The 15,550-nt window shown below is 41.1% G+C and overlaps 2 protein-coding genes across 3 annotated transcripts in view; both read right to left on the reverse strand.

Moving 5' to 3' along the window:
• Positions 1–15,550, reverse strand: part of Adcy2 (adenylate cyclase type 2 Ac76E) — a 196,995-nt gene that overhangs the window by 161,706 nt on the left and 19,739 nt on the right. For both annotated transcript variants that reach the window (XM_065222882.1, XM_065222881.1), the window contains one exon: positions 5,201–5,532. In XM_065222882.1, coding sequence (XP_065078954.1) covers positions 5,201–5,267 — 67 coding nt within the window. In that variant the 5' untranslated portion in view covers positions 5,268–5,532. The remainder of the gene's footprint in view (positions 1–5,200; positions 5,533–15,550) is intronic.
• LOC135701918 (uncharacterized) lies at positions 11,809–14,389 on the reverse strand. Its single transcript, XM_065222866.1, has one exon. The coding sequence runs from the start codon at positions 13,959–13,961 to the stop codon at positions 13,245–13,247; it is 717 nt and encodes a 238-aa protein (XP_065078938.1). The 5' UTR covers positions 13,962–14,389; the 3' UTR covers positions 11,809–13,244.

Genomic DNA, 15,550 nt, shown 5'->3' on the forward strand with positions numbered 1-15,550 from the left:
TATTTCCGAAAAATTCAGTAAATTTAAAAAGCTTTTGGTATGTTCCGAGAAATACAAAAAAGTACAGAACTTCGAGACCTTTAAGGGTAAAATTACGAAAACTATAGGGCAGGTTAATGAACTTCAGAATAATTTCGTGGACTAAGATGAAGAACAGAGATCTTCGCAACGATTTTTTTTTTAAATTCATAACCATTTCAGGAACTTTGGAATTGTGGAAACATTAGGGATGTTTCAAAAATTTTGTGCACACATCTGGCAATCTACTTAATGGACAAAATTCAAAATGAATCCGCATGTCTGCTGAAGGGAAGCATCTTATGTAATTTTCAGTGCCAGTGAAAACGTGAAGTGAAGGGATTCCATGAAACTTCACCTTAAGGACCGTTCAATTAACTTCAGTAAAAAAATTGAGCGACTTTACAGATTTTCCAAGCACAAAGACTAAAAACTCGAATTTATCCTCCTATGGTGTGATCAGACCCTTCTTACTTATTCAAGTTTATTTATTTTATTGTCATTATCAGTGACCAAGCCCCCCACCCCCGTGTCATCCAGTGACGCTACGCCACTGCCTGGGGGTACCCGGAATATATCCGGGTGTAGTCTATTTGGTGAGGCTACCAATCACCTTATCATCGTATTTTAATGTGATTTAATGGGTTTTAATTATTCATATTCAAGCAACTTCCCCGAGGTACCCGTAACATGTCCAAGTGTGTCCAATGTGGTCTGGAACACTTAATACGACTTGCATTGATCTTATTTTTGAATTCTGTAGTAATTTGATGTGTCGCATGATGGTTTTGATACGTTTTCCGTTAAATCCAGCGTGAAGGCCCATATTCACCGGATCTTATTCCGGCCATATCTCCGGAACCGTTTGACCGATTCCAAAACCGTTCAATAGCGTTCAATGGGACCCCAAGACCTATCATTTGGCGCCGAGTTTGTCCAAATCGGTTGAGCGGTTGCTGAGAAACGTGAGCGCATTCATTTCGTTACATACACACACATACACACATACACACATACACACATACACACATACACACATACACACGTACACACACACACACACACACACACACTCCATCCTTGGTCCAACGGTCTGGAACGGGATGTACAACGGCGTGCTAACGCTGAAACTGCCCAAAGGAGTTGAGATCGTTGGCTTTGCGGACGACGTCGTCTTGACGGTAACAGGCGAGACGCTGGAAGAGGTGGAAGTGTTGTCAACCGAGGCAATCGACATGATTGGTAACTGGATGAAAGGAGCGAAGCTGCAAATAGCCCACCACAAAACGGAAGTGTTATTGGTCAGTAACTGTAAAGCGGTACAGCGGGCGGAAATCACCGTCGGGGAGCACACCATAGCCTCGAAGCGTGTGTTAAAATACCTGGGAGTGATGATCGATGACCGGCTAAACTTCAACAGCCACGTCGAATATGCCTGTGAGAAGGCTTCGAAGGCCATCAACGCGATAGCTAGAATCATGCCGAACAACGCTGGTCCCAGCAGTAGCAAGAGGCGTCTTCTGGCCAGCGTGTCATCATCGATACTGAGATATGGAGGTCCAGCCTGGGTTCCAGCGCTGGAAACGAAGCAGAACCAAAGGAAACTGAGCAGTACGTTCCGGCTCATGGCCATGCGAGTCGTGAGTGCGTACAGAACCATCTTGTCGGAAGCAGTATGCGTTATCGCCGGTATGATCCCTATCGGCATCACCCTGGCGGAGGACAGTGAGTGCTACAGGCAGAGAGAAGCCGGAAGAGTACGGAAAGTTGTGAGAGTGGAGTCATTGGCTAAGTGGCAACAGGAGTGGAACACGACGGAGAACGGTAGATGGACACAGAGACTAATACCGATTCTTTCGACCTGGGTGAACAGAAAACACGGAGAAGTCAATTTCCACCTAACGCAGTTCCTGTCTGGCCACGGCTGCTTCAGGAAATACCTGCATCGGTTCGGACACGCAGCGTCACCCCTCTGTCCGGAGTGTGGCAACGTCGATGAAACGCCGGAGCATGTGGTCTTTGACTGTCCAAGGTTCGAGGCAGTGCGAACGGAGATGCCCGTCCTTAACGTGGAGAATGTCGTTGATGAAATGTGTCGAGAGGAGGACTCTTGGAATGCCGTCAGCAGGGCAGTCACACAGATTATGTCAGAGCTGCAGCGTAAATGGAGAGAAGAGCAGCGATCTAGCAACGCCAGCTAGCGCTGAGAGTACGACAAGTGCATGAGCACAGCCACCCCCCGAAGTAGTCGCTTCACAGTGGTCCCGGGGGGATCCAGGCAGAGGAGAGAGTAAGGAATGGGTTTTAGTGGAGCTGCACTAGGCAACTAGTGTATACCACACCGTGCCACCTTCACTACAGGCCAGGCTTCTTGAAGCTTTCCTAAACCTTACTATAAAAAAAAAAAAAAAAAATAATAAAAAAAAAAAAACACACACACACACAGACATGTTCCGATCTCGTCGAGCTGAGTCGAATGGTATATGATGGTTTTGATACGTTTTCCGTTAAATCCAGCGTGAAGGCCCATATTCACCGGATCTTATTCCGGCCATATCTCCGGAACCAGTTCACCGATTCCAAAACCGTTCAATATCGTTCAATGGGACCCCAAGACCTATCATTTGGCGCCGAGTTTGTCCAAATCGGTTGAGCGGTTGCTGAGAAATGTGAGCGCATTCATTTCGTTACATACACACACACACATACACACATACACACGTACACACACACACAGACATGTTCCGATCTCGTCGAGTTGAGTCGAATGGTATATGGCACTCGGCCCTCCGGGCCTCGGATCGATAGTCGGTTTTTCAAGTGATATCTATACCCTTCTTTCTAAGAAGGGTAAAACCGTTATATATGTTTTGTAGTCCCATGAAAGTCAGGATAATTGCGGGATTTATAATGAAGTTCCGAGAACTTCTGGAAGTATTTGGAACCTTTATGTTAGTTCCATTAACATCAGATAAAATGCGGAATCCTTCATGAATGAGAATTACATGGAATTTCTAAGAAGTTTCGAAAACATGAGGGTAGTTCCGAAAACTTCAACATCCTTCGGAACTAAGGGCAAGTTTTAAGATCTTTAAATAAGTTCCAATGCCCTGAAGCTCAGTTCGATACATTTCAGGATAATTTCTAAAAAATCAATGAATATCAAAGAGCTTCAGGGGAGAAATGGCTGGATTTTAAACTATATGAAAATCCTAATAAAGATAAATCAATCAATCAATCAACTATATGAAAAGGAAGGTATGTAGCTTCGAGCAGGGTAGTTTCGAAAATATAAGGGAAATTTAGAGAACCTTAATGCTCCCTGTTCAGGTACAGTTAGGGGCCTGTAGCATAATGAATTCTACACCATTGTCGACCATTGTATTATGCCACCCGCCTCAGGGATGCCAAATTTGAAGACTTTTGGAATTCTGTGAAGATATTTTTCTTCCAGAGCTTCATCCAAGTTACATATTTCGCTAAGCTCTCATAATTCTAAAAAGATTTCTGAACATCTATGAACTTCTTCAAACATACGGGAAGACCGTCAACATTTTGTACGAATATTCCTGAACATCTGGGTAGGTCTCTGAAATTAAACGGAATTTTCGAAAACTTCCAAGAAGTCCAGAAAGCTTAAGATCCTTCCATGAATTTCAGAAAGATTAAGAAACTGAACAACTAATATGAAGTGACAACTTTTTACCGTGTACTGAAAATATGTGTCATCCATATCGAAGATAGTCGAGTTCGTTGACCGTCCGTTGTTGCGTGGAATCAGTCTTATGCAGAAATCTAAGCGTAAAAGCCTCACACATCGATAAGGTTAACGGAACTTCCTAGTGCCTGTGGGCACTCAATAGATTCTCGAACCATTTTGGGTTCACAAATTTAGTCGAGACATCGTGCAATACCTCGTTGAATCTGTAGAACATCGAGATCTGAACTCCTGGTCAATTTGCAGAATGGATCATATTTTACTAAAACCGTTCTATGCATCGAAACATCGCACAAGACACCGTTGAGCCTGTAGAACTTGAAGAACCAAAGTGCAGGATGATTGGTAGGACCACAGATATTTTGTCAATATAACTATGGAATCTCCACGTTGTTATGGCTTTCTCAGTCTAGGGTAATCCAAACGGTCAGTTATGTATTGCCCGACGTTTCGGCCGATTATTGTGGCCTTTTCAAGGGTATAACAGTCTACCGTTTGTTGTTAAATTTTGTTTGTTGCCACGATAAGCTCGGAGGAGCTTCCTGTATGGTTCATTGAGTTTAATTATAATTAACATGGGACACTATTAAACGGTTATTTAGAGGATTTATCTTCCTCAAAATAACCGTTGTATAGTGTAGTGTCGTATAGTGTCCCATGTTAATAAAAATCAAACTCAATGAACCATACAGAAAGTTCCTCCAAGCTTATCGTGGAAAGTCAAATAAATAACTATGTATCCTACAGAATGCATTGCGGTAATGAAGCTCTAGGGGATTAAATATTCGATCAGAATATTGTGTACTGCTTTCTGACATCGTATAATACTTTGTTGAATATGTAGAACTTCAAGATTGAATCTTCAAGATGGTCTAGATAACTCTTTTTATTTGGCGCGTTATTAGAAGGAAACTCTTCAAATATATGCAGATTTATTATTGCACGAGGTTTTGGAGATCCTGGTAATCAAAGTGTTCATGAAAATCCCATTTTATTTTTTTCTTAATAATTCAAGTAAACACTATTGCTCAAGAAACTATATGGTTATCTTTAAACAGTGATTTTTAACACCTGATTTCGTGTAGGAGTCATATATGACCCCATGAGATCGAATCGGTTTAATGTCTAAGATTTGAAATGTGTTCTTACTGAAGACATTTATTCATATCCCATACCCCAGAATCAAAATATTAAAAAATCAGGTTTTTTCTCAGGTGGTGCATTGTGCCAGTATGTGATGCGAACACGTTGAAATGACCTAAGTATTAGACGTATTTCCATACTTGAATAAATTGTCAACCAGCTAAACCTGTAATAAAACTTCATATTCCAATCTCCAGTAGAACCAGTTTGCTACTTGACTTCCCTGTTTTCACCCCGTAATAGGGAAAACAATTAATTTGATTGGCAGTTTATCCATAACTTCCATTCTTGTTTTGATTGGCCAGTGGAGCAAATATTTACCTGAATCAATGCCATCCTGGATGCGCTGAGCGTTGGAACGTGTTCTCCTAAAAGTGACCGCATCCATCGTGAAGCTGAATTCGCATTCCTTTCAGCACGTGGAATCGAATCAGCTGAATTTATTACAACTTCAGTTTTCTTCTTCTTTAAAAAAAAAAACTATAGATTTGCTTAGCTGTATTTTTTCTAGGAAAAAATCTTTCAATCACACATAATTTGCATTAGTAACAACCAAAGTTTGATGTAACATCGTGGAAATTTTTTCTTCGTGCATTCTAGCATGATTCACATTTTTCGATTTCTGGTTTCAACCGCCGCGGCTGCTGTGGTACCTGAAAATAAACGAAAGACACATATAGTAAGTTTTATGCTGATGATTTTTTTTTTTCGCTCAATATTGAAGCAGGAGTTTCTCCTGTTTTTGTGCAACATTTTCCTGTCTACGGGTAACGCTTCGGAAATCAAACGGGCTCTTTTTTACGCGTGAGAAAATGCAATTAAAATTTTATTACATCCAGCTCTTCGTTCTAGGCACGGTAGGAGTCGAGCAGTTGTTATTAAAACTGGCTTTAATGAAACGGACGAACCCGCTGACAACAAAAAGCTGCACTCTGATGTGATGCAATTTATTGTTTCCATACACATTCGATTGTAGGGATACGGTACGTTGTCAGCTTGGTAATGATATAATAATGAATTGAATTTATGGATAATTAATCCGGCCGGGCAGTGCCCCTTTGGCAATTAAATGAATCAGTTTTATGTAAATAAATTTTATACAATTTACCGCAAACCTGAAAGTTAATAACTATGTCTGTTGGTTTTGGATAATCAGGAAACAAAATCAGCAGCTTAAAATATTAACCCCCAAATTCTATCTTCTACCAGATTCCGTAATATAAGATTCTCTCCAAACGAAAATCATGATTCCATAAAGTCTCATTCGACGCCACTTTACTTTATAATACAGCACAGCACGTTTCGGCTGGTTGGTATATGTTCATGTTTTCTCGTCTTTTTCCGAAATGAAATCTCACCAGAGGCAACATGATGGGGAGAAATTGCGTGGAAAATGGGGGACATGAACAAAGCTTGGAGCGCTGCTTCCGACAAGGCTGCTACTTTCCGGTGCTTGCAAAAGTGGAAAACTTTTTGCGTCTAATAATTCCATCCACATTCCGCACCTGTCATCTTGAGCCGTAAAAGGAGAACTCTTGAAAAAAAAACAAAAATCATTCATTTCCATGGCACTGCCAAGGGTGACGAGTGTCAGTGATAAACAATCTGATCTTTTTGTTTTGGTCTCTGGAAGTGAGAAGATTGGCAGCGGAGAATCTGCATTTATTTCAATCATGTATTTTATGTTAATACTGCTGCTAGGCTTTTCACAAAGCTTCGAAGAACATTTTATCCGGACATAACATTGCTTTAAAATTTAAAGTCTTGAATTTTCTGTCACTCCATATCTAAAAAGCAAACGTGTGCAATTTGGTGAAACGTGAGCGTTTTTACGCTCATTCAACATCTGAATAATTGATTCGTGTAAAAAGCTCATTAAAATTTAAGATTGTTCATACTTGTTGCTGCGAGCAGCAGGTTCGAATGTCTTTTCCACAGACAAACGGCACCAGTATGTGACCGAGCGTGAGGTTGTTATGATAGGATAGGATTTTCCTTGTTGGGAAGAGTGAATGTTACTGGAAGGTAGAGAGGGCGGTTGTTCAAATGGTTTCCTGATAAAAGTGGGGGCAATGGCTCTTTGGGCCATTTCAGGCTTGTAGAATATATACATTAGACTGATGCAAAATTTGAAATATTCACTCCACAGTGCTCAAACGGTTGCAAATTGGGTCCAACATTTTAACTCATTTAGTAAGAAACTGACATGGTATACATCATCAACTGAATGGTATACATCATTTGAAGATTATATAGAAATTACTATGGGAAAAGCAATTTTTGTTCATATCTATCAAACAATTCACCACATCATCGCTCTGCTTTAAAAATTTATAGCAGTGCTTGTAGGAAATTCAGCTGCAACTTTTTGAAGTTCTCTTTTCAATAAAACGTAAGGCACAAAAGTTATCAATGATTCAAGTCCCTGATGTCTTATGGTTATGCTCAATCAAATGTTCAGCAGGCAATATTGGTGTTTCTGGCGCGTAGAATAGAGCATGGCTACTATGGCTACTAGAGTGATGCAAAATTTGAAATTTTCGCTCCACAATACTTAAACGATTCCAAATCGGATCCTGATTAACCTCTCAAAATTTGAACCCATTTGGTGAGAAACTGAGATGGCACAAACCATTTGAAGTTTGTATGGGAATTACTATGGTAAGATTTTTGTTCATGTCTATCTAATAATTCACTATATCTGTCTGCTTCAAAAACTTTCAACTGTACTTGTAGGATATACAACTTTGCTGAAAACCACTTTTTGATTAAATGCAAGGATCGAAAGTTATCAATGATTCAATGCGCTGATGTCTTATGATCATGCTCAATCAACTGCTCAGCAGGCAACATTGGTGTTTCTGGGGCGTTGAATAGTACACAAAAATCATGGCTACTATGTCACACTGCAAAATACAGTGCAGCGGCTTGATCATGTCATAAGTTTACCAATCTCTTAAATAATTAATAACTTTTTACTGCCTCGTTTTAAATAGAAACAATCTTCACCAAAGTTGTAGCTGAGAAAAATTTTCTATAAGAATGGCTATCGAACTGTTTCGCAGCCCAATATGGAAAAAGACTAGAAGGCAATGAACAAAAAGTTGAGATTTCACATAGTAATTTACATGCAAACTTCAAATGGCTTGTGCGAAGTCTGTTTCTAATAAAATGAGTTGTAACTTTGGGAGGCTAATCAGGACCCGATTTGAAACCATTTAAGCACTGTGGAGCGAAAAAGTCAAAATTTGCATCAGCCTAATGTCACACTGTAGAATACAGTGTTGTCCACATAAAAGCTGCTAGATCAATATCTTCAACAGTTAATAACTATTTTGACTATAGTTGAAGATGCTAATTTCAAATAACAGACTAAAATGGTATTTTTTATACGATAGATGAGGAGATGAAACTATAGAATTGATAGTTCCGTTAGAGTACGGCAGTGTGAAAATTGTATATAGAGAGTAGAAAGCGAGCAAGGACAACTTTTAGGCAGGTACAAAGGGGTATTACCCCGCCACCACTGGCAAAAAGAGATGATCACCGACTCGCTCATGTACCGGCGATGTGTTTGGAACCGTTCTATCGATTTTTACCGCACTCAAGTTGTTATCTGAAGGCATCCAGTCGTAGGTTTCGAAATTGCAGCTATTGTTACCTCTACCTCTATACATTCATCTCCTCATCTATCGTATAAAAATTACCACTTTAGTCTGTTATTTGAAATTAGCTTCTTCAAACAAGTTAATAACTATTTAAATTGATGTTTGGCAAAAAACTATTTTCTGCAAAGATGAAGTTGAAAAAATTGCCCATACGAACTTTTTAACAATACTACCGTATGCGTGATAATGTTTGCACCATCATACAAATAAGGTTCCCGTTTCACCTGTGCATACAATGCCTTGGTTTTCTTTGCATGCACGTAACCTATAGCTCATACCGTAGTAGGCTGTGTACAGTCTTGTAAACAGTCGACATTTTCGATAGCGTTCACTAAGGGCCGTTATGTCAAAGTTATGATTCATTCAATACTATGAACGCGACCATGATTTCGTTTACCCGTCTACAGCTGTCATGCGCAAAAAAAGTTTTTGCTTCCAACACGAGAATGAATCGAATGTTTTTGTTTCGTCTTTTTAACAATACTACCGTATGCGTGATAATGTTTGCACCATCATACAAATAAGGTTCCCGTTTCACCTGTGCATACAATGCCTTGGTTTTCTTTGCATGCACGTAACCTATAGCTCATACCGTAGTAGGCTGTGTACAGTCTTGTAAACAGTCGACATTTTCGATAGCGTTCACTAAGGGCCGTTATGTCAAAGTTATGATTCATTCAATACTATGAACGCGACCATGATTTCGTTTACCCGTCTACAGCTGTCATGCGCAAAAAAAGTTTTTGCTTCCAACACGAGAATGAATCGAATGTTTTTGTTTCGTCTCTTTCCTTCGAACGTATACAAAAGAGCAATGAAAGAAAACTGGAGAAGTAGACCATCATTTTCTCTCTCCCTATCGCTGTCAGTACTGTCGATTGAGTTGCGTTCATTTGAATTTGTTTACAATACTTTGAATGTCGTTTGATAGAAGTTTCATAGCCAAAGTGTTATTAAAAAACTGAATTCTCGCGTCACTTTTCATAACGTCCAATCTACATTGATCGATTCTCTTCATCGACTCTCTCTTTCGTAAATAACTCGGCTGCAGGCATATTTCGGGCTGATTTTGCTACATATTATTTTAAAAGAAAGTATTATCAAGCATGTTGGACGATGAGAATAGCTTAGAATGTTTTTGGAAGCGAGTTATTAACGAAAGAGAAAGTCGATGAAGAGAATCGATCAATGTAGATAGGACCTTATGAAAAGTGACGCAAGAATTTAATCGATTTGTCACGTTGGAAAAGTGGTAACAGGTATGTTTTGTTGATTTAGTCCATCACAACGCATTGCAGTTATGTTTTGTTTCTACTTCTAGGAAAATAATGTGGATTTAAAATCACTTGCCGATTCGCACGCGTAATGTTTTTTGACATCGGTTCTGGGGAGTGAAACGACAACAATAAGGTCAACAACGACGAGCAGCAGCCGCGGGGGGAGGAAAATAATATCGCCGACAGTACGGTCAAACAACAGCACAAAACAGCTGGAGCGATCGTCAACAACACCCTTTAGAGCCTGATCCAGGCGTCCACAGTAGGAGCGTACGCGACGGCCCTCTGCCAGAAGGAAGATCACCAGCTGGAATTTAAAAAATGAACTGGAAATGAAGAAGAGAATCACCTTCCCGACATCAATCTGGCATTTTCGCTGAAAGACGACGGTGTTAAACGGTAGAGTATCGAGGCCCGACGACGAAAGTGAAGATTGCCAACAAAGGCTACGCAAGTTGCTCGAGGCACAGCTGACCACCGCTTTACGATTGACGATGACGTCTACCTGGGAATAATCGTTTCGCACTTTACCGGGAAGTACGGTAGTGGTGAGTGTGTTTGTTATAATGTCAAGTGTTTTGATAGATTGTAATTATATTTCCTTTTACGTAGAACATCGGAAGCTGTACTTTCCGATAGCGTTCCGCTTCGAAAGGAGTCTCTGGCTGTACACCGACACCATTCAGGCCATTCCTAGCCGAACTACCAAAGTACGGTCTAATGCCGTTCAATTTGCGCAAATTTAAGGAGGAAGCCAAGGCCAAGATGGGAATGCATAACCAACAAAATGGTCGAGCCGTTCCAAGTAGTATGTGAAACACAACGAAATTGAGCGAAATGACCTACTTCGAAGGCGAACATAGATCTGGTGCTAACGGACACCAAGAAGTCGGATGTGACTAAGGAAGCTGCTGCCGCTGTCGTCACCACCACCCCACCCCCCAAAAACACCACCAAGGATATTAGTGATGCTGCTGCTGCTCCTACTGTATCTGCCGATGGATCTCCCCCAGCAGCACTCAAGGACAAGAGAAGAAGAAGAAGGTCTTTGTCGCTGGTGAGGCCAGCAAGGAAAATGCTGCTAAGGCAAAATAGAGGTTGTACTGTAAGGTGTTCCGTTATTTCCACGGCAGTGTTCAGAAACGTTTGTGTTCATTGTTTTTAACACATGCATAGGTACCAATGTTTGGATTTTTTCGTGTCTCCTCACCTGCACTCGTTCGGAATATGGTTGAACCGGCAGTTTTTAAATAAAAGCGTAGTTGATAAAACCTGAAATATCTATTTGTTTTAGCCAAGATATAATACTGCTATCCCCCCGTTTACGCGGTGGGTGGTACCGCCCACCCCCCTCTTTCTCGGCGGTCCTTAAATCAATTGAGCCGATTTTCTGTATACAACTAGATTATGGCGGACATTAATCAGAAAAAGCGGTGAGTGAGCAGTACCACCCACCGCGTAAACGGGGGAATAGCAGTAGACTGCAAATTGGTTGAGTTTATTTGTATTTTTTTTCTCTGCGTGTACGGTAGCACATTTCTACCCGTACAATCCATAATGTCCTAAGCAAGATTGATTTGTTCTTTTCGTCTATTTTCCCTTGCATTAATAACTAAGGCTCAGTTAGTGAGCAATAAAATATCCTCTTGTCATGTTTCTCGTGTCAAATGCAAGATAATAGCTTGTTATATTGAACTGTGTGGGAAATATCAATGGAAATAAAAGAAAAGGTATTCAAATATGACGAAATGCTCAGAATCAATCTTAAAGCTCTTCGTCAAGCCAATTGTACAAGTTAGGAACTATTTTCTCAAACAGTTCCTTGTTGAGCTTAACCAATAGGATATTTTCAAGGTTTGCTTCAGCGATTTTTGTTCGCTTGTCCGAAAGAACCAGTGCAAGAGCACTGAACGCGCGTTCCACGGACACCTGGTTTGAAGGTACCGTCAACAGCAGAGTTGCAACTTCGTATAGCTCGGGATGACTGAATTTTCGTGAAACCCAATATTTCCATACATCAAATGAGTAGAGTTGATGAGGCTCGAGATCAAGTGCTTTTAGCTGTCTCAGAAACGTGTCTGATGTTTGAATTCTTCTTGAGCCCGACTCAGGAAGCATTCCTCCAAACATCTGTGTCAAAAAGGCATCCAGCTCACTGTGCTGATCTTGATCTGATCCTGTTGCAGAGGTTGATGGTGACTGAGTTGGTTGGTCTACGCTGTGTGGTTTCATTCGCTTGATTCGCTCCCATGTTGCAATGATGAATTTCTGAACAATAGGATAAGAAAATACAGAACAAATGGAGGTTCAACATTCATTGAGTGACAAAAGCAATGGACTTACTCGAACTTCCTCTTTTTCTTCAGATGTGAACAGTGTAGAATTCAGGTAATTAAATCGTGGATCGATGAGAAGCGCGGACTTGAAAATCATATTGTCCTTCAACTGTTTGAGACGTTGGGTCAGTGAAGCCGTCAATGGTTCTACAAATCGGTTAGATTGAATTTTACTGACATCCATCACGGTTCTTATCCATGTCAAGTAAAAATCGTTCAGGGAAGTATGGTTGGATTGCATGTTCTTGGTTGCCAAGAAAACTGGTCTGAAAGCTGCAACATATTCCTTAATGAATGTCCACTGTTCTGTAAGATCTGAAATTTAAAATGGTAAGTGATAAATCTATGTACAACTTTTTATCAGTTTTTAACGTGTTTCACTAACCCAGCTCAGGATACTGCGATCCTAAGTCTCTGAAGAAATCCTCATGCTTTTCGAAATGCTCCAACATCGTGAAGATTCCTCCCCACCTGGTCCTAGCATAAAGGGGTGGGAGCGATTGGTTGTGCAGATCGAACACCGGTTTATAAGCTATCTTGCGGCAATTTTTTGTGACTGTAGTACATTGACGGATGTCAGCATCACATGCCTTGATAACATCGGTGACTGCTAGCTGCATTGTGTGCACAGCACACCTCACAAGCGTTATACGATTGAAAAATTCTTCTTCAATCGCTTCGGTCCAGTCTAGTCCAGGTAGCTCTTGTGATGGGTCATCTTCGTCGTCTTCAGTGGAGAGGATCATAACCTGCAAATATGACTGCAACTGCTTTACAGCTGCAATCATATTTGCACCGTTGTCGCATGTGATAGAAAATATCTGCTCAAGTGAAATGCCGTATCCTGCGAGTATTTCTTCGATTTTCGACCTTAGAAATTTGGCAGTGTGCCTCTCATTAAGTTCAATCATCCCTGAAGAAGAAATGAAATTATTTTGAGTATAAATCTATGATTTACATGTACGGCGAATCACGGGATATCCCATTCCATGCATTAAACTTTTTACGAAAAAGCTGTACTTGGAATAGTGTCTCCCTAATTATAAAGATGCAATCCGCCCTGTTTCAACTTGATAAGATGCTGTCACTTACCGACGGTCAGAATCACTACCTGCTGCTGCTCTGGGTCAAAAAATTGGATGTTGACACCCAGGATGTGTCGTCCATGTCGAGAAGCACTGTCGATTTTTAGACATATAAGCTTTCCGTTCACCAGACTTCTAATCGCGGATCGGATCTTTGTGGCAGCAACTGTTAGATGTCTGAGAACGTTAGGGCGATTCATGCACATATTTAGTGCTTCACCAATGGGTTTCAAGAGCAGTTGAAACCCTTCCCATTCGACACAGTGCAGGGGAACGTGATGGACGGTCACCAGTTTCAATATTGCTTCGACAAATGTTTGCCTGTCGATGGCAATCATTTTTTTTGATGCCTTCTTTCTCTTGGATGGTACTTCCGCCTCATCTTTAAGTAGTCCACGTGATTTGGCCAGAATGGTGTGTTCTGTACGAAGATGTCGGATAAAATTTCCGGCATCAAATTTTTCAGCTTTCTGTCGGTATTTGCAACTGTTGGCAGCATCGATGGCACACAATACAAATCCGTCTTCCGTGGAAATGCAGCCTTCCGCTAGGATCTCTCTGTATTTCTTTTTTTCGATCGATGATGCTGATACGTCCATTGCGATTGAAAAGTTTAGGATCTGTTTTAAAATCTTAACTTGAAACAGTAAAAATTGGTCGACAACAACACTAAGAACTTTTTCACGACTGTAGAATAGCAAAACAACGATAACCATAGAAAACGTAGACGTGTTCTTTTCTTACAACGTTGAACGAAGACGATGTGTGGTACTAAGAGTTGAGGAAGACGGAAAATAATCGACTTTTTCGTCCTCGCGGTTTCTTATGCAGCAACAGACGTGACGTCACATCTGCTGCTTCATAAGAACACCGTGAGAATGAAAGAGTCGACTAGTTTCCTTCCTCCTCACCTGTAGATAACCCACATTGGAACGAAGACGCTATAGAGTGAATTAGAAAGAGATAATGAAACTGCAAAATAAATGAACACGTGGACAGCTACGGTGAACGCAGTCGGTGTTTACAAAAAATGATGAATATCAAATGAATAAGATAGAGAAGTGTCGTGATGTCAAAATACATTTTTTGGCAAGCCTGTCGAACGAACATGCTTGTTACGAATGGCTTGACAAAAAGAGCATGATAATAGAGAATAAAGCGTCGGTGAACGTGACCGTTTACAAGACTGGCTGTGTATAAAAGAAAATGATTTACTTAGTTTGACAGTTGCACCATGACGAAGTGGCAGCGTATTCGTGATTTGTCCCACGCGCAAATGTCGCAAAAAGACATTTCAATAGCCGTGGGAGTGTCCCGGTGGACCGTCAAAAGGGTTTTAGACCAAGAAAAGAAAGGACAACTATCCGCAAAGGTGGACAGGTCGTCCGAGGCCAGCTCGGGTTCCGAGGGTTATTGCTATTATCAAAAGGAAGATTCAGGTGAATCCAGTGCTTTCAATAAGGAAAATGGCAAAGGAACACGGGATCAGTGACTTTACGGCACGGAAGATCGTAAAGGAAGATTGCGAGGCGAAGTCGAGGGCACGGAAAAAAAACTCACATGATTAGCAACCGCATCCGGGAGCTACGAGTCGAACGATGCAAGAAAATCTTGAACTTCCTTAAGCTAAAAAAATCCGGTAATCGTGTTCTCCGACGAGAACATGTTTACCGTCGATCCCGTATCAAATTCCAGAACTGACCGGTATATTAGTTCTCTTCCGGTAAAAGACGTGGCCGACGAGCACAAGAACGTGTATCTGACCAAGCATCGTGCTAGCGTTATGGTGTTTGGCTTCCGATGGTAAAAAATGGACCCGGTGGTCATTCCAGAAGGCGACAAGGTCAACACGGAGGTCTACATCAGGGTTTTAAGTAAGTATGCTCTTCCGTGGATCAAAGAACAGTACGGTCCGAAGCCAAATGTTCTATTTCAACAAGATTGGGCTCCGTGCCACACTCAGAAGTGGTTGCAGGAACATCTTCCGTTCTGGGCGAAGGATACGTGGCTGCCATCCAGCCCCGATCTTAATCCGCTGGATTACTCAATATGGCACGTCATGAAGGCCAAGGCCTGTTCTTAATGCCACCCGAGTACAGCAAGCCTCAGACAAACATTGACCCGTACCTGGAGAGAAATGGATCCAGACTCTATTATTAGAACCTGCCGTGCATTCGGGAAGCGTGTGGAGGCCGTAATTGCAGCAAGTGGAAACTCGATCAATGATTGACATAGTTTAAGACTCTGAGAAACATCCTCCCTTTGAATAAATAAAAAAAAAAAACTCGAAAACGTAATTTTTGAG

This window comes from Ochlerotatus camptorhynchus, unplaced genomic scaffold (assembly GCF_037179485.1).
Source record: "Ochlerotatus camptorhynchus isolate MF236.1 unplaced genomic scaffold, CSIRO-AGI_Acam_v1.1 ptg000180l, whole genome shotgun sequence".
Lineage (NCBI taxonomy): Eukaryota > Metazoa > Arthropoda > Insecta > Diptera > Culicidae > Ochlerotatus > Ochlerotatus camptorhynchus.

Bases quoted from the DNA above. Each gene is read 5' to 3' on its own strand.
- LOC135701918 (XM_065222866.1), bottom strand. From the start codon at position 13,961: ATGGTTATCGTTGTTTTGCTATTCTACAGTCGTGAAAAAGTTCTTAGT.